Here is an 18368-nt window from a genome sequence, read left to right as displayed (position 1 = left end):
GATGATTTTAGGTCAACAATGACATTTAGAGAGTACTTGGATGTCAGAATGAAACATAGGCCAAGAGGACAGCAAGGGAATAATAGTGAATTACAGAGGAAAATAGGTAAAATGTCTATCCCTTATTTTGATGGGTCAGGGAAAACAGCAGCTAGAGCTTGGGTGCAGAAACTTGACACCTACTTCCAATTAAATCCTATGTTGGAAGATGAAGCAATCAAATATGCAGCATTACATCTTGATGGTGTGGCACACGAATGGTGGCACCATGGGCAAGTAACCTTGGGTCATAATCAGATTGTTCCATATATTGAATTCATTGAGAAACATATTGATAGATTTGATTCTAAAGATCCTGAACTCCATCTTAAAGACTTAACTCAGCTTAAGCAATCTAGAACTGTTGAACAATACATTTCTGAATTTGAAAAATTGGCAGTCTTAGTAACTGAAATTTCAGAGAGACACAAAATTGTGATATTCATAGATGGATTGTCTGATCGTATTCAATGCCCATTTAAGCAAACAAATCAGACTGAAGACTTAGATCAGTGTACATAGAGGTTGCACGAGAACTGTTTGACAAAATTCCCAAGTGTCTAAAGCTGGAAATTTAAGTCAGAACCTGCAAGAGTTCTTACACTTTTTGGTCATGCAAATGACAGGTTTGGCTAACTAGGTTCGGTGTTGGATGGGTGTTCAAGCACCAAATAGTTGTTCTTTCTTATTATCAGCTTGCACTTATGGTTAATAACTTAATACAGCAGATTGGTTTTCAGTGAGAGCCATTCTGCTGGGGTTCAGAGTGTTGAAAATGAGGGAATTGACATCAACTTTTTTGAGCTTTTGCCTATGGTGCCATGGGTTTGAATATGAAGAGCAATTTTCCAAGAAGTTGACCGAGATCTTCTAGTGTTTGCTTGATCTTCTTACAACAGAATTTTAGGAGTTTAATTGTGCAACTGCCCAACGGTACAGTGTTCTAAGCAAATGGAGCTACAAAACTTCTAGAATTAGAATCACATGGAGATTTATCCGAGATCATTCTATTTATGAGCCAACATGGAAGGACTGTAATGTCCCCAGTTTTATCTTCCTATTCTATGAGTGTTGACTAAGTTTTGAGGATTTTGTGGCATTTGGTAATGGTTTGGAGTTCAGTCGGTGCCCTTGTTGGTGACAATGCTCTTTGTAGCATTCTGAGTATTTCTGGGTTTGTTCTCCTCAGTCCTTAAAGAAAACTGCTATATACAGGAAGTGCTCGTTTCAGCACCAATCTTTCTCGATTTTTCTAGGTTTGTTCTCCTCAATCTTTGGAGAACACAACTATTTATAGTAAGTGCTCGTTTCGGCACTAATCTTTCTAGGTTTAATCTCCTTAATCCTTGGAGAACATTGTTATCTATAGTCAGTGCTCGTTTCAACACCAATCATTATTCTTTAGCATCAGTTATGTTTCAACAAGATTGATTTCCATTTTCTGTGTCTTGGCATGTTTTCTAAAAGGTGGTTGATAATATTTTAACATTTGCACTAAAGTAATAAAGTGGCGTTTTATTATTCACTTTAGTGTTTACATATTAAAAAGGTGTTTTTGTTCCCCAAGTTGGACACCTAGGGGATGTGGGGGACTTAGTTGTTTTAAAACATTATGGGGGCTTTTTAGATGAAAATAAAATATTTGAATTTTAAAATAGCCTAATTCCCTCCAAACTCTATAATTGGAGTTTTGGATCTCATTTTTCACATTCAAAGTTGCACACATATCGAGATGCTACAAAAGTGGACTAAGAAGTTTTCCCAAGGTTAATTGAGGATAAAACCCTCATCAATATTCACTGGTTTCAATGGTGAAAGATCAATCCAAGTTAGTTCGCGTTTTCACTCAAGAAACACATCGATTTTATGGAGTTCAGGGTTTGAGGTTTCAGGGAGCAATGAAGATTTTCATGGTATTTTAGTGTGCATATTTTTGGGGTCTATTGGCTATATTTATCTACATTTTTTTGGTGGTGTTGTTTGGAGTTTTTTTTAGGGATTTATCGCTGGTCATACCCTTCCTACGAGCAGGCCGAACCACCTTATGTTGTTTGCACAAGTTAATCAAGGGTTGATTTCATGTGGGTATCCTATCAAATGTTTTCCCTATGCTAGATGACACCACTTTGAGGTTTAGAGATTAGTTTGTGGCTGGAGATTATTCTTTCAATGGTCCAGACTCCATACTGCTGTACCAATGCTCAGAATCACACAAGAATAATCTGAAAGTAAATTGCCACTTGTTGTCCTTCATTTTAGTGAGTTTTGATGCTGATTGATGGAGCTGGTAATGTTTGATGCACATTTCTTTGATGGGTCGGTGTTGTATGTGTGATTGGTGATGGATTTTGAAAGACTTGTATGGCTACCATTCCCTGCAAGTGCGAACAGCAGACCTGTAGCCGTTTCCACATGAAGTTCCAAAACTGTAATGTTCATTTTACCACCACTTTTCACAGTGCCTAAAACTTTTTGAGTCCCTGAAAGTGTGGAAATATCTTTCTGTGAGGGTTTATTGGAAGATTGAGGGGCGTTTGAGGTATTATTAGTGCTGCTACTTTCTCCAAACCTGCTCAGAAAATCAAATAATCAGCCTAGCACCATTTCTGAAATTCTTTCCAATGCCTAGGATTCTTCCTTGATGAGATATTTATAAACAAATTACTATTTGATTGCTGCCCTATGCTGGTGAACTGAACTTGGATTGTAAATCATCTCTGCTATCAAATAAACTTTATGAACATTGAAAAGTAATCCATTCACCTCAATTTCGTGACAGCAGTAATTTAATCATTACAAATCATCTTCAGATTTATGACAACAGTGAATTCCATCATTGCAAGTTATATTGTTGTTTCTTATTTGCATGTTTATTTGGTGATGAGTAGCTTTCCTTGAAATGCATAAATGCCCCCCAAATCTGAATCAGCAAAGAAATACAATGAAAAACTATAAAAGTTCTTAGGGCAGAAACTGAACTTGTTGTGCAAGGGCATGTTGTGGTTAGGAAACAATTGCAAAAAAAATCAGGGGGTGTTATTACAATTCTCTCAGGAGTAGTGATACACAAACCCAGAGAGGGACCATGCTTAAAAGTTCTTTTGGTTGGGTTGAAGCCAAGGGTCCACTGTTACATGAAAAATTTTGATCTGTTGAAGAAGATATGCTCCCTTGGAAATTTCTGTCATTTTCTTGCTTCAAGGAGAAGACGACCGTGAAGTAGCCTTGAGGCATCATCAGAGTCTCCAGCACAACCAGAGGTTACCACTTGTCTTGCTTCAGGCCTTCTGTGTTGTGTGTCCAGTAAAACTGTAAAGGTTCTCATAAAACAACAGAGAAAAGCTCTTTCCGTCAATATCCATAATCTTCACTCCATTTCAGCGAGTGAAACTGATTCTAAAGGGATGATCATTCTTGAGGTAGCATCTGTTCTTCTTGGTTAGGAAAGTGGATCTGCCAATTGTCCTTTTTGAAAGAAATTGCATGAATATTTTTCATTGTTGCTAAGTTTCAATGAATCTAGAGCTGTTGCATTCTTAAAACATTGGTGGCAGTAGGAGGCCTGGTCCATGAAGGAAACCATGGTTTACGGTAAGGGTGCCAAATTGTGCTTGTTTTGATGGCTGTTAAAAGTGTGATGGTTTTGATGCTCAGATCTAAAAGCTCTTGATGTATAGACTATAGACTACTAACATTCAGATTATCTTGATTCTGAAAAAAAAAATCATTAAAAATTTAGGATGTAACTTTTGGAGAAAAATAAAGTGACTTACTCTTGTGGTGTCGAACAAATTTACAACATAGATATGAAAGTCCCGTTGAAGCCAAAGGATGTCACTGTCTGCTCCATGAAAGACCTGCATGTTAATGACATAAGCAAGCCATTTAGTCTATAGGTTGCATAGTAGCATCCCAAATTGCTAAAAAGCTTCTTCAGTTTTTATATCATTCACAAATATGAAAATAATACTTCCTCGAGATTTCTTAGGAAAAGCTACAGACATGTCACCCTAGAAAAAAGCAATACCAAGAGAAACATTTCAGGGTTAAGTGAATTATTATTATCATTAACACATGAATGACCAATACTACCAAGGCATAAGAACATTTGTTTGAAAGCAATAGAATAAGGCCAGCAATATAAGATAATATGTTAAGCATGGATCAGGTCAGTTGAAATTTTCATTTAGTTGTGCCATAGTTTCCAAAGAAAACGAAATTCCTAATATGGTATTTCACTTTAAAGGATCGATACTTTGATAGTTTAGCAGTCTACAAACCAAAGTAAAAACCAACAAGGAACATATTGATATAGGGGGCCAAATTAATGTAATTGAAAATGAAGACAATCTTCACCCTCTAGCGGAATGCTCAAAATTTTCACCCTCCAAGAATAATCAATTTCACACTGGCTTTGTGTTAAAAGTTACACCACCTTTCTCCACGTGCAGGTAGCCTCGTGGTTCTAGAAACTAATTTCTCTTTGAGGGTCTATATCATTGCTCAATGTGTTGGGAAACTCAAGGGTGATATCATTGTTTGAGCCACTAAATCTTCAAAAAACTGCATCCATCCTACATTCTGAAAATGATGTCAATTGTTGAGTTGTTGCACAACCGTTCATGAGTGATGGCCCCCCTTCAAGTTATGTTGCCTCCCATTTTCACACTCCTTATTCTACTTCTTGTTCACTTCTACAAATAATAGCGGTGTTACTCTACTTTATAGCTTTGTACAATGTTGGTGTCTTCCATTGAGCAATGGTTGTGTCTTCAAACTTATATTATGCATGTATTTTCTGATTGCCCACACATATAGGATTACCATATTTAATCATGCCATCCATCACGTGAAGTCATGTGACACTGATTTGGGAGGATGATTTTTCCAAGTTTATCATCTTGTGACTTTATTGGCAATAACCCCCCACCCGTAACTTTATTGTTAAGGGCTGTTCTTTCTTTTTCATTTCTGTTTTCAGGGTGATTTTGATTAAAAGGGATTTATACTAATGGGGAGGGCAGAAGTGATTAAGCTTTAATACTACAACATTATAGAAGAAAATCATGGCATTTTAAGAGAAAAAGAAAATTTAACTAATATACCTAAATTCTTTTTATCAATATAAAACATGCTAGGAAAAATCATTGTCACCTCTATATATGCAAAACAAGATCAATCTGAATTTAGTAGAAACCATCATCTTATGAAAATGTTCAAAGCATGTAATGTCCCCTTATAAATATATAGCACAATACTCAAAGTTGATATCAGCTGAATTCAAGGGCCCTATCCCTAACTCAACAGTGACAATACTTTGCACTGTTGATCTGGAAATACTTTGCAAATCTGCTGAATTCAAGGGCCCCAACTCAACAGTGACAATACCAAGGACCCCATCCCTGGAATGTCAAACGTAGGAAAAGACCCTGACTATGTCCATCAAAACCTTAGCTTGCCCCATGACCCCAGACCCCATCCGGATTGCAAATACTACCACGAATTTAAAACTGATAACTTAATATATTTGCTAGGCAGCTAGACTATTGCTGATTAATATTTCTTGATGGAGTGGCAATTCAATCTTTAAATAATAGTTGAATGTTTTATAAAGGATTATTGTTTGAATTGATTATATTATTTGCTGATTGTATTTCTGACTTGCTGTTCTAAATCAATGATCTGAATCAATATGCTGAATGAATTGTAAGATTGATGGTTTGTTCGCATGATTACTTTATTTACAATTGAAGGTTGATGGATGAATGAATGCTTTCCTATGATGAACTCATTGGTGATGAATAAATGATTGATGATTTGATGTGTTGGTGAGTGATGAATGAATGAATGCTGATTTGATGTATTGATAAGTCATGATTTTATAAATTGATTCTTGAATGGATTTCTGATTTTGTATATAGTTGAATGAATTGATATTTGGTGATGAATTTCTGAATTTTATATATTGCTTGATGAATAGTTGTTTTGATATGAAGTTCTGAATTGATGATCTTCTACAAATGAAAGGTTTTCCCCTTTATATCTTCCAATGTGAAGGAGTCACACCTCTTCATCACAACTATTGCCTTTGCAAGAGATACAACCTTTCATCACTGCACTTGGAGAATAATAATTTAATTCTAAATAAATCTCTGTTATTCTAAGAGATTGCTGCCCTTTGATAGATTCTTTAATTTAATTTTAATCCACTTCCACAATGGATTGCTAGCATTTTTTAAATAGACTAAGTTATACTTTTAAGGGCTGCGGCTACAATTTCATGTAACTTCTGTTATTTAACTTCTATCAAAGTTGCGATCCGGTAGCCTCATTGGCACGGCATGACACTACTTAAAAAACCACCACTTACACAACACCCTCTTGCAAACTCATTATGTCTTCTTAAATTAATGAAGAATCAGCACGGTTAAGAAGACATAATTAATGATTTATTTGAGTATCCTCCTTAGCTGTGCTGTGTTTACCCTCTCGGGTGAATAACTTAAAGCACACAGATAAAACACGTAATGCAGAATAATAATGCCATAGATATCAGATGCAATATATCAGATGTTATTCCATTCATAATTGTCCCTGTTACAAGTTACATTTGGAAGTATATAAAGATACCAAGGGGGTGCGAGCGCCAACCGTCGCACCGCAACTGCCACCCCTCGGTTGCCAACTAACCAACACAATTACAACTTAATTAACTAGTTTTATTTCTGTGTACAATATTGCCGCCAACATCATCCCCCCCAAAAGAAAAGAAGTTGTCTCCGGACGACTTAACACAAATAGAGATGACATTAAACAAAACTGCTGGCGCCAGTCAAGCCCGGAACTTATACACCTATTGCGTCCTCGCTTAAAAACCCTTTTTTGCTACCATCCTATGCTCAAGTGCGGATTTCACCATTAGTGCTTTCTTTGACATCAAAGTCCTCCTGTGCCTAAACCAAACTTGTCTGCAAAACACGCGTTTCAGTCTCAGCCTCCACCAACTGCTACTCAAATGATACTGTCTCCCTAGCCAATTTGTCCTTGATAGCCACCGACGTTGCCCTCTCGGCATCCAACTCCTGGGTACGCTGAGCTACGTCTCACGCTAGTACTGCCTCCAACCTGGTGGTAAGCTCCTCCCGAGCCCTCTCTGCAAACACCAAGGCAACCTCACGTCCAGCCGAGACATACTCCAAGTTCCTCAAGCGTATCATTCCTACCTAGAGGTGGCCACAACCCTTTGTCAAAAAGGCTACGAGACACCTCAAATCCTCCATCACACTCCCCAAAGGCTGATAACTGAACTGACTGGTGTCGTATGACTTCGCGTGTCAGCAATGCCTTCCCTCAAACTCTGTTTGTTCGCAACCTCCAAATCCGTCTCCCTCTACGGCTTATGGCTTCCCCGCCAATGCTTAACTGTAGGCTTCTTTCTCACATAACAGAAAACCACAACACTTACCGTGACATCTTTAATGCCCTTCGCCCAACTCCAACAAGTGTACTGTAGCTCAAAAGTAAACTGGGGGTCTGGGGGCAACACCCCCAGCGGGGTAGGGGCAACGCCCCCAGCGGGGTCAAGGGGCAGGGCCCCAGCGGGGTCTGGGGCAGCGCCCCAACGGGGTCGAGGGGCAGCGCATCATTTCTGTGATATTTTATGATGTCAAAACCCTTCTTCTACACTCCAATATTTTCAGTGTCAAGGCTCCAGATGTCATCGGATAGTTTTTCAATCTGGTCGTCGTCGTTTTTTTTTTTAAGTTTCCTCTGTAATGTCCCCGATGGCACCCCGGCCATACAACCTCCTCGTACGGTCAACAACAGCACTGACACCTCCAATCGTACGGCCACCTTCCCGTGCGGTCAACACCCCTCCACCGTACGACTGTGTCTGTGTTTGTTTGTGCGGTGCTGCGTTTATGTCTCTGGGTGGCGGTGATGTCCACCACACGGTGGTGTCCACCGTCGGTGTTGCCACCGCCGGTGTTGCCACCGCACGGTGGTTCCATCGCCGGTGGTCCCATCGTGGCTTCCTTCTTCTTCTTTTTTTCTCGATCGTACGGTCACTATCGTACGGACCCATACGACGGTACGTTTTTTGTTTTTTTTTTCAATTTCCCAATTTAGTTGTCTAGAGAGTCGTCGGCTCGGGTCCCCTGTCTCTGGGATCGCCCTTCATCCTTCTCGGTTTTCCTTGCCCAAGAGTCTCCCGCATTGGTCCCATGCCTCTCAAGTCGCCTGCTCAGCCTCTCGAGTCCCCTTCCATCCTCTCGGGTCCCCCTCCGGGCTCTCGAGTGTCCGTCCGGCCTCTCGGGTCCCCTGCGCGCTTCGCGTGGTAGGGTTTCAATGTGGGCCCGTTGGTGGCCAATCTATTTTCAATGGCCATCCGAAGACCTGGAACCACAAATTCTACAGGGACCACGGTCTCCTTCCCGTACATAAGAAGAAGAAGAATAAAAAAGATTTTGAAAGTTGCGGCCTTCCACACAAGGTTCCAATCGTTGCCGACACAATTGATCTTCGGATTATCTACGTCACCGAGGTTTGGGGCGTCTCCCTTCCAATATTCTATGTATTCTGGCAGGTACACCTCCTCTGTTACTTGCTCTGGTTCCTCTACTTCGAGCCTGTAGCTCTGGAACATTTCATAATCCTCCATCTGCCAGTGGAAGAGCCCGTTCAATGACCCTATCTCATCCTCGGAGCATTCTCCTAGTTTGAGAATCCCTTCGTCGTTGGGCTCCCTGTAGCCCCGTCCTTCGTCCCTCGGGTAGCCTTTTCCTTCACCCTCCAATTCCGAAGATGATGTCAGTTCCTCGTCAACAACCTGGGTCCTCAGATCAATGGTGTACTTCCGCCCCCCTTTCTCCATAGAAAGGGTGTTCTTTTTCCAGTCATGGTTCACCTTTGCTGTAACCAGCCACCCTCTGCCTAAGATGGCGTCGTACCCCTTCTTCTTGAGTGGGATTACCACAAAATCTAGTATGAAAGGTTGCGTGCTGATGGTGACCAGCTGGGCCATCAAGGTTCCGAGTAGCTTGATGTCGTGCTGGTCTGCACCTACCAAGTTGAACGTGGGTGGCCATAGTGTTGGCTTCCCCAGCGTCTTCCACGTATCCTCTAGCAGTACATTCACCCCTGAACCTCCGTCCACGATGGTGTCTTTGAGGATAGCCCCGAGAATTCCCATCTCTACTGCAACAGGATGCCGACCACTATTTAAGGCCAACAACATTGGGTCAACCAAGGGGCTGACCGGAACTTCCGCCTATGTGGCACGCAAAGGTGCCTGCGCAGTGGTTTGTATGGAACTAAAAATGGCGGTTCTTAACTGTGGCATTGTTTCTAGAAAGTCCTTTACCCTTATAGGTACTTCCATCTACAGTACTTGCCCAATGATATTATTTTCCGCTTCCGTACGGGATGATGTACTCGCCACCTCATTGTCCCGTCGTTCGGTCGTCATCTCTCGTTCAATATTGGCCTTTGCCTCCCGTAATCTCTCCTTCTCCGTACGGGGATCGGGATAAGTGGCTTTTTCGTCTGGGCACGGGTGATCGCCAGTACTTTCTCACCAGTCTTCTCAACCTTCTCAATGTTGAGGAGATTAACCCCTACCTGTGGGCAATTTGCGTCCTCATGGTCGCCTAGCCCACACCATCGGCAGAGGTGCTGAGGGGTGGCTTCCTTCGAGCAATCACGGGCGAAGTGCCCCCACTGATTACAGGCCCTACATTGGATAATTGGCCGGCCCTTGGCGTCATACTGGATACGGCTTCCGTTATTGTTATTGTTGCTAATCCTTCCGCCGCCGCGTCTGTTGTCCCGGTAACCTCCAAATGATGTCGTTGTGTTGGTTTGTTGGGCCGTACCCGCTGGTGCGGATGTTGTAGCCTGCTCCGTGAACAACACCTGGTTCATTTGCGTACTTCGGGTTTTCATGTTGTATGGGCACTCCTTGGTGGAGTGTCCCATCACTTGGCAAATCTCGCAGAATGCCTTCTTCTGGCAAGTACCCATTGCGTGCCCCTCCTCTTTGCACTCAGTGTACCATATGTCCCCTTCGGTCCAACCGGTGCTTCTCATTGTTTTGAATTCCCTCCTCATTAGCTCCATGTCTTTCTGGAGCGCTTGCACCCGTTTGCTAGCGTCGCTGTCGCTGCTGCTTTCTCGTGACGAGTCATCCTCCTCGGACGAGCTATCCTTCTTCTTCTTTTTCTTCGATGTCTTGGTCTCGCTCTCGAGATCCATCGCTCTATTGTATGCGTCTTCGTACGATGTAGGTGGAACAATTTTCATCTTCTTTCGGAGGGAATGTTTTAGTCCCTCCACGAACCATCGCTTTTTCAACCCATCTGCTGGTTGACTTTCCATTTTACCCAGCAATTCCTTCAGCCTCCTGTTGTATGCTCGTACTGTCTCCTTGGTACCTTGTTTGGTACTGTATATCTCCGTTACAATTTCATTGTCATCACGGAGCAACCGAAACTCCTCCGTGAATTCCTTCTGTAGATTGGCCCGCGTGGCCACTTTTTGCTTGTCCACATCGGAGTACCAATCTATGGCAACTCCACGTAACGTGGCTAGGAACTGTTGTACCCAGTCATCTTGGTTTGTCACTCCGTTGGCGGACCAAATGGTTTCACATGTACGGCAGTGCCGTAGGGGGTCTTCCTTGCCGTCCCCTGTGAACTTTGGCAATTTTTGTTTACTCGCCATCCCGAGTCGTCTTCCTGGGGGTGGTTGTGCCTGTGGTTGTGGCCCTGCGTTGCTTCCTCCGGTGGCGCCGGTGGTGTGTCCTGCATGGGCGACTAGAGGTACGGTGTTTTGCCTGTCGTGTGTGGCACCGACACCCGTACGGTTGCCTTCCCCTTCGCTCTCACCCGCGCCCACTCCTGGTTCTCGTTGGTGATCTTCACTCCGTGGTGTAAGGGATAAGTTTCTAAACTAATCCCGAGTCTCCTCAACTAGATTTCGCCATAACCTTGTTTCTTCCAGAAACTCTTCGTGGCTCCGCGTCCTACGATGTTCTGGCGACACAGAGAAATTTCCGTCGGCTTCTGCACCCTCCGTGACACCTCCTTGGTTCCCCTCGGGCCACCGTTCGGCAAGTTGCCTCAACCTCCGTCTACGTTCTACTTGCTGCTCCAGAATCAAGGCCCTCTGCGTGGCCTCCCACTCGTCCGTTTCTGCTTTTTTATTTCTATCTTTATTCAATAGGTTTGGCATTAATTGTCGCACATTTCCATAACTCACAATACATAAATCAAAACACGTCTTTATTAATTCATCTGCTCAAATACAACTCATGTCAATGACACTTTCATTTGAATATAAAAAGTTCAAGGTTCAATTCCTTCCTGGCCTGACGCCATCCCGTTCCGTTTCCCGTCGGCTGTTTTCTTCATAGTGTCGAAGGATCTGTTGGCGTCGCTCTTCCTGGGCAATCTCCTCCAGGCGAGCCTGTTGTGCCAGCGATGCCTGTGCAAGCAACCGGGGGAGGTGGTTCATCAACCGGTTTACTGCCGGGCTAACCTCCAGAGCTGTCCACATGGCACTTGTTGGGATTTCCGCCTCCGCCGCCTCTCGTCGGACGTAGGTCTGGATGGCTACCTGGAGCAGAATTGAAAATTCTCTCATCGTGTCTTCTCCTGTGTACAATTCTGTTCGCGCGTCGTCGGCCTCTGGGTTTATTTCACCAGCGGGTAGGCCCATCGTGTCCGTGCGCCATCCGTGTCTTCCGTTCCCGAGTACATCTAGCAATGGCGCCAAATGTTTACCCTCTCGGGTGAATAACTTAAAGCACACAGATAAAACACGTAATGCAGAATAATAATGCCATAGATATCAGATGCAATATATCAGATGTTATTCCATTCATAATTGTCCCCGTTACAAGTTACATTTGGAAGTATATAAAGATACCGAGGGGGTGCGAGCGCCAACCGTCGCACCGCAACTACCACCCCTCAGTTGCCAACTAACCAACACAATTACAACTTAATTAACTAGTTTTATTTCCATGTACAATATTTCCGCCAACATGTTGATTCTTCATTTGATTTCTCGAAGGCTTCCTTTCCTGATATCACTATGCAGTACCATCTGGAGAAGTCATATGCTTCTTTTTCCCTAATCACTCCTCCTTCCATCAATGTGTCTTAAGGAATCTCCATCAATGCTCCTAGGCGTGGAATAGTCTTGTCTTGGTAGATATGAGTGTCTTCCCAAGCATGATCAATATCCTAGATTAAACTGAGGATGGCCACAATCCTGGTGTACATTTGCACTAAGTCTTCATTGAATGTATCCACCTCCTTGTGAACTTTCTTCAACCATTCTTTAGTTCCTTGAGCAATCACCTTCATTTGTTCAAGGCCTTCAACTGATTCCCTTGGAAGGGTAGTGGGTGGAATAAATGCCTCATATTCCTACCTAACTAGCTTCATTAAGTGTTGCGCATATCCACCTAAGGCTTTATGGTCAGTCTTCAACTTCTTATACTTTTCTTCCAATTTCCTAATTTGATCTTTCAAAGCTTGAGTGGAATCATCAAAATCCTCAATGGCTTGGGTTCTTGAAGTAGGCCCTAAATCAATCTCTATTACATCATACTTTCCTAGAGTGATCTCATCCCTCGTCTTGTCTACTCTAGGAACAGCAACATGTAGAATTCTTGATCCTAATTTTCCTCTTATCATTTGAGAGAACTTCTTAGCTGTCTTCTTTTCTTTTGACTTGTTTATCCATAAGGAGTTCTTCCAATTTTGTCGCCGAATCACCATCCTCTTCCGGACCTTTTCTCATTCGTCTCTTTAGCCACACTAATTCTTCTGACAACTGACTATGCACTTCCATTTGTTCTTGTTATCCTGGCTAAGTTTCATCCTCAAGAAAATCTCCATTGGGAAGGAAAATTCGGGTCCCCCAAGCCTTCCACTTCTGTTGTCATATCATGCTGATCAAAGAAATCCATGATGTTCAAATCTTCATCCCGAGGGGATTCATGTTCAACGTTTTCTAGGTGGGGAGGTTCCATGAAAGCAATTCCACTCTTCTTGTCAAGTACACTAGACTCAATCTCCATTTGGCTTTCATTCCTAGGACTAGATATCTTTTCTCCTATAAATAGGTCCACTTCTTCTACGCTTGGAGAACTATTCGGTGATGGCTAAGGTGTCACTGTCTTCTGCTTCTTCGAGTTTGGTCCTTTACTTGGTGCATTCTGCTACTTTGCCTTCCTTGAACTTGCAATTTCAGCAATCTCCTTACCTTTCCTTTGATTATTATCTTCTTGTTGGCCCTAATCAAGCTCATTAGTGTCATCCTATGTTTCCTCAATAATTCCATCCAGAGTAGATAGTGATTCAGGATCGCCCATCAATCATATGTCACATGTCTTGTCAAAGCGTCAAGATCGGATATCTCTGGATCAGTCCAATTTGGTGGAAAAATAGGCTTTTCCTTCTCCTTCTAAAAGTCTAGGTGCACTCTATTTCCATCCTCTCCTAACTGATCAGGCACTAGGACGAGTTCAGACATTCGCACTAGCTTCAGTGTGTTGGTTGAAAATTTTGTACACTTGAGGAAATATACAAAATTGTGGTTTCAACCACAGCGTGTGAGTAAAACTCTCCTAATTAAGGGAAGGCTCCCCCTATCTAACTACAACATTGAAAATAAAATAGGATGGGACAGCAATCTTTCTTCTTCTTTCAAGAAAGACAATATCCTTTTCTCTTCACAGAAAAGTGATAGCGATTTGATATAAAACAGAAGTAACACCTTTCGAAATGAAATGAGAAAAAGGAAATGAAATTTCCTGAAAGCCCAAAGACTTTTGTCACTTCCTTCGGCACAGGACAGCAATATCAAGCTCAAAGACTTGATTATGTGAAGTCCTATCTACCCTTTTCTATACTAATGCTATCAAGAACAAATTATAACAGCTCAAAGACTGCAATATCTTATTCGTTTCTACATAAAACAATGGGAAGTAGTATAAGCTCAAAGACTTAAGCTATTTCTCACAAAATCTGCTCCTAAATTCTCTTAAGAACAAGTGAAAGCACAAAGACTTACAGCTTCTCTCAACAAAATATTTATTTTAATCTATATTAACCTCAAATACTTGCAGCACAAAGACTGCAAATCAAATGCAATTAAGCTCTTTAAGAAACACTTGCAAGAAAGATAATATAGAACACAAACTCAAGAATGTAGCACAAAGACTCAAAGCTTGAGCCATTTCCTTCTATTCCTTTCAATTCTTGGATTCACACATGAAAGCTCAAAGACTTCTTTGTTGTAAATTTGGCAGAGTTTTTGCTCGCTTTCCAAAAGATAAAAATTACAATAGACCCCTCAAGTATTTATAGAAGAGGAGCCTTGAGAAAAAGGTGGGAGGATCCTAACTAACTTGAGAGATTCTCTCAACCACCAAGACTTATTCAATAACTAACTAAGACATATTCCAACTACAGTCTTAACTGAACACAACTTGTAGTTGCCTTACATGTAATTACAAAAGTGCAAGTAAAGACTTAACTTGCATTTTACAAAAAGGCTTTTACATGTAACTTGTCAAAAAAAAAAAACTACAACTAAAAGATTACAAATCTGGAAAAATACAACTAAGTGTTAAAAAACACTTAAATTGCAGCACGTGAAGAGATGAGTCCTTCAAACTTCTGGATGATCATTTGTGGTTCGTCGAGATTTGGTTCATGGGTGTTCTTGGCAACAACCATGGTCTTCACAATGGTATCATGGCATAGGAGGAGCGTAGAGTTGTCCTTCTCCAAGATGGACTAAATTTCATACAAAAAGATTTGTTGTTTCATCAAAATTTGAATTGAAGCAGCTGAGAATTGTTCGCTCCTTCTTTCGTTATGAATCCTCATCTGTAAATCAACAAGAACTTCTTCTTCTGGAATCAGCTCTCCATCCTGACTTATTATGTTGCAAGAGGCCTTTTCACAATGAGAAACAATATCTTGAAAAACTTCACCCTGTAATCTCATTGCATCACCAATCTCCTCAATGAGGGATTTAAGAACAAGGGCCTTATTTTCGAGAAGCTCTTCAAATTCCAAGTACATGACCCTGGAAGAGATGATGGCATGCTCTTGTAGAACACTCAACTGTTGTTGGGGCATAGTGCTCCAGATTGTCAAACTACCTTCAACACTTTCCATATTCTTCTTAAAAGCGTCTAAGGTATGACTTAATTTCTCTTCAACGGTTTCCAGCTTAGACATCATCTGAAAAATGTCTTTCATCACTTGTGCACATAGATCATGAAGCTAATAAACCCAACAATCCAATGCTTGTACTTTCTGAGCAGCCCTTTCAACACTACGAATTGATTCTCGTGCCTCGGTAGAACTTGAAGGATTACTCACCTCACCAGTATGTTTTGTGATTTTACGAATAGCTGCAACAAGTTGTCGGTTTTCCTCTTCTAGCTTGTCTTTCTTTGCTAGAAGTTCATCACACCGTTGTACCAGTGAAGCTAAAGAAAGTTGAGCATCATGTTTAATCACCTCATGCATTTGCTTACCCAATTCTATCCTTGTAACTTTGTAATCAGCAGCTGACATCTCTTCAAGTGGCTTATTTGCAATGGGTTCAACAATTTCAGATACCTTTATCTTCTTGTTGTCAACAATTACTCTGGAGATAGTCTTGGCCTTTTTAGCAACCTTGGGTCTAGACTATTTAAGTTGTTGATAATCAAAGGCATCAGGTGAGATTTCTTGCTTTTTCCTTTTTGGAGTAAAAGAACTAAGCCATCAACTCTCCTTCAGTAGCGGCTGTAAGCAAAGGAGAAGCAGTTTCTGTTTGAATAACCATGGTCATCCTGGGAGGAGTATCTGTTTGGATGGCGACCACGGTTTGCTCAGTAACCAATGGGCATGAAGATTGCCTCATAAATTCTTCAAAACCAAAAGTGAAGGTATCAATCTTCGATAGCTGGATACATGCAGGGGTATCTTCAGGAACTTCCAGCACACTCTCTTGTTGATGATCAAGAGGCGGCTCGTATGCTGAAATAGGAACGACATTCTGAGGAGATTCATCCACCATTAAGTCAGGAGGAGAAAGGGGCGTCTCAATGGAAACTGAGGAAGGGATCTGATGAGGCGAGTCTGTTTGCTGCCCTTCTTCTCGATTATCAAGATCAATCACCTGAACATGGAAACGTGACTTTTCCTTCCCACGAACTGTCGCCTCCTCAGGAGGAAGCACTACTGCCCGACTAACTCGCAATTTGCTTCGGGTGCCAGAAGATGATGGACCTTCCTTGTTGTCAACCTGAATCTCAAACTTACGTCCAAGAGGCCCCGTAGAATCATCTTCTTTTCCAATCTTGATTTTAATGAGTCTGACAACATTACTTTTCAGCCAAGCGTTGGTGTTAGCCAAGATAGGCTGAAATCTCTCAAGGATGGATGTGCACTCCTTGTGTGACCATTGGATTAAAGGAAGTGGAGCTTCCTCAATCCTTCGTGAAATATATTCAGGATCAAGTACATGCCCATTGTTAATCATCCCTTGTGGAATACCCACCAAGTTCAAATCATAAACTTGCTCAATAGTGAGCCTGCAGTAATCCATCTTCAGAACTTCGACCTCTGTACGGAGATCTACATAGATATCCTCAATGTGATGCACATGCACAAAGGATTTCTTGATCTTCTCCTTCATACCCCGGTAATCAAAATCAGCTCTGAACATAAACCTTTTGAGCTTAATTCCCTGCATTTCGGTCTCCATAGCCTTGGCTTTGACGGATATGACGAGAATACCGGCCACTTTTTAATGGGTTTGTTGTAGAGATCCCCATTCCAACCTTATGTCTGACAGACTGATGAGCTTGGACAGCTATGATTTGTCTTCCCAACTCCATAAGAATACTCTTATCAGTTGGGTATCTAGGGAGCATGTATGGCTACCCACTATAGCATCCGACTCTCATATAGGTAAAGGTCGGGAATTGAAGAAACAAACATCCATACTCATTCACCCTTTCCCATGCCTCATCTGATACCCTTTTGTTCTTCAGAGTTCTGTCAAACTGGCACATGAAGTAACCGAAGAATGCATCTTGAACTCTTCTAAAATGCAATCTGTTGGGTCTCAAAGGTGTTGTCGGGAATAATCATTATGTTATGTTGTTATATTATGTTTATGTTGTCGTCGGTAATAATGAGTTATAGCAGTCAGTTAGTTAGCCGACGGGTAGGTAGTTGGAGTCGCGACAGTTGTGTCGCACCCCTTCAGGTATTATATATTGTGTACCTTTTCTTCGAAGGAGGATCAGGATAGTCGTGTCAAATGTAATGTTATAAGCACTTGATGTACATAGACTGTTGAATTAATATAGAGACTGGTTATTTAATGTATTTCCATTATGTTCTGTGCATTTACGTTCTGCATTTAACCGTTTACCCGATAGGGCAAACATTTGGCGTCGTTGCCTAGACGAACTTGGGAACGGAAGACACGGATGGCGCACAGACACAATGGGCCTCCCCGTTGGTGAAGTAAACCCGGAGGCCGACGACGCACGGACAGAACTTTATACAAGAGAAGACACGGCAACGCGAGAATTTTCAATTTTGCTCCAGGTAGCCATTCAGACATACGTTCGACGAGAAGCGGCGGAGGCAGAAATCCCACCAAGTGTCGTGTGGACAGCGCTAGAGGTTAGCCCGGCAGTAAACCAGTTAATGAACCACCTCCCCCAGCTACTTGCACAGGCATCGCTGGCACAGCAGGCCCGCCTGGAGGAGATTGCCCAGGAAGAGCGACGACAACAAATCCTGCAACGCTACGAAGAGAACAGTCGACGGGAAACAGAACGAGATGGCGCCAGGCCAGGAGGAAATTGAACCTTGTAATAATCCCGACACACTGCTGATATAAATTGTGGCCGAAAGGCAAAATAAAAATAAAAATAATAAAAGTTTTTTTGTGTACATGACGTGTGTTTGTTGTGTATGGAAGTGACTTATGCCCAATAGATTAAATAAGGAAAAAAATAAATAGATACAGAGTGATGAATGGGAAGTGGCACAAACCGCGTTGAATCTCAGACAGCAGATAGAAGGAAGGCGTAGGCTAAGGCAGCTTGCCGAGGGACGACCGGCCGAGGGGTTGCTCGAAGGGAACCCAGGAGGTGTCACGGAGGTTGCGGAGGCAGAGATAGACGGAGAGAACTACACTGTCTACACTGTTGTAGGGCTGCCAGAAGGAGTCACGGAGGGTGCCGAAGCAGAACTCTACAGTTCACCAAAATACCACCGTAGGGTAAGAAGCCG

The 18368-nt window shown here is 42.2% G+C and overlaps 1 protein-coding gene across 5 annotated transcripts in view; it reads right to left on the bottom strand.

Annotated features, from left to right (window-relative positions):
• LOC131040988 (protein RRP6-like 3) overlaps positions 1-18368 on the bottom strand; it is a 337570-nt gene that overhangs the window by 227864 nt on the left and 91338 nt on the right. For all 5 annotated transcript variants that reach the window (XM_057973966.2, XM_057973963.2, XM_057973965.2 and 2 more), the window contains one exon: positions 3813-3896. In XM_057973966.2, the coding sequence (XP_057829949.2) occupies positions 3813-3896 (84 nt within the window). The remainder of the gene's footprint in view (positions 1-3812; positions 3897-18368) is intronic.

This window comes from Cryptomeria japonica, chromosome 4 (genome assembly GCF_030272615.1).
Source record: "Cryptomeria japonica chromosome 4, Sugi_1.0, whole genome shotgun sequence".
In the NCBI taxonomy this organism is placed as follows: domain Eukaryota; kingdom Viridiplantae; phylum Streptophyta; class Pinopsida; order Cupressales; family Cupressaceae; genus Cryptomeria; species Cryptomeria japonica.
The sequence above is the reverse complement of the archived record's forward strand: the minus strand, read 5'-3'. Positions and strand labels throughout refer to the sequence as shown.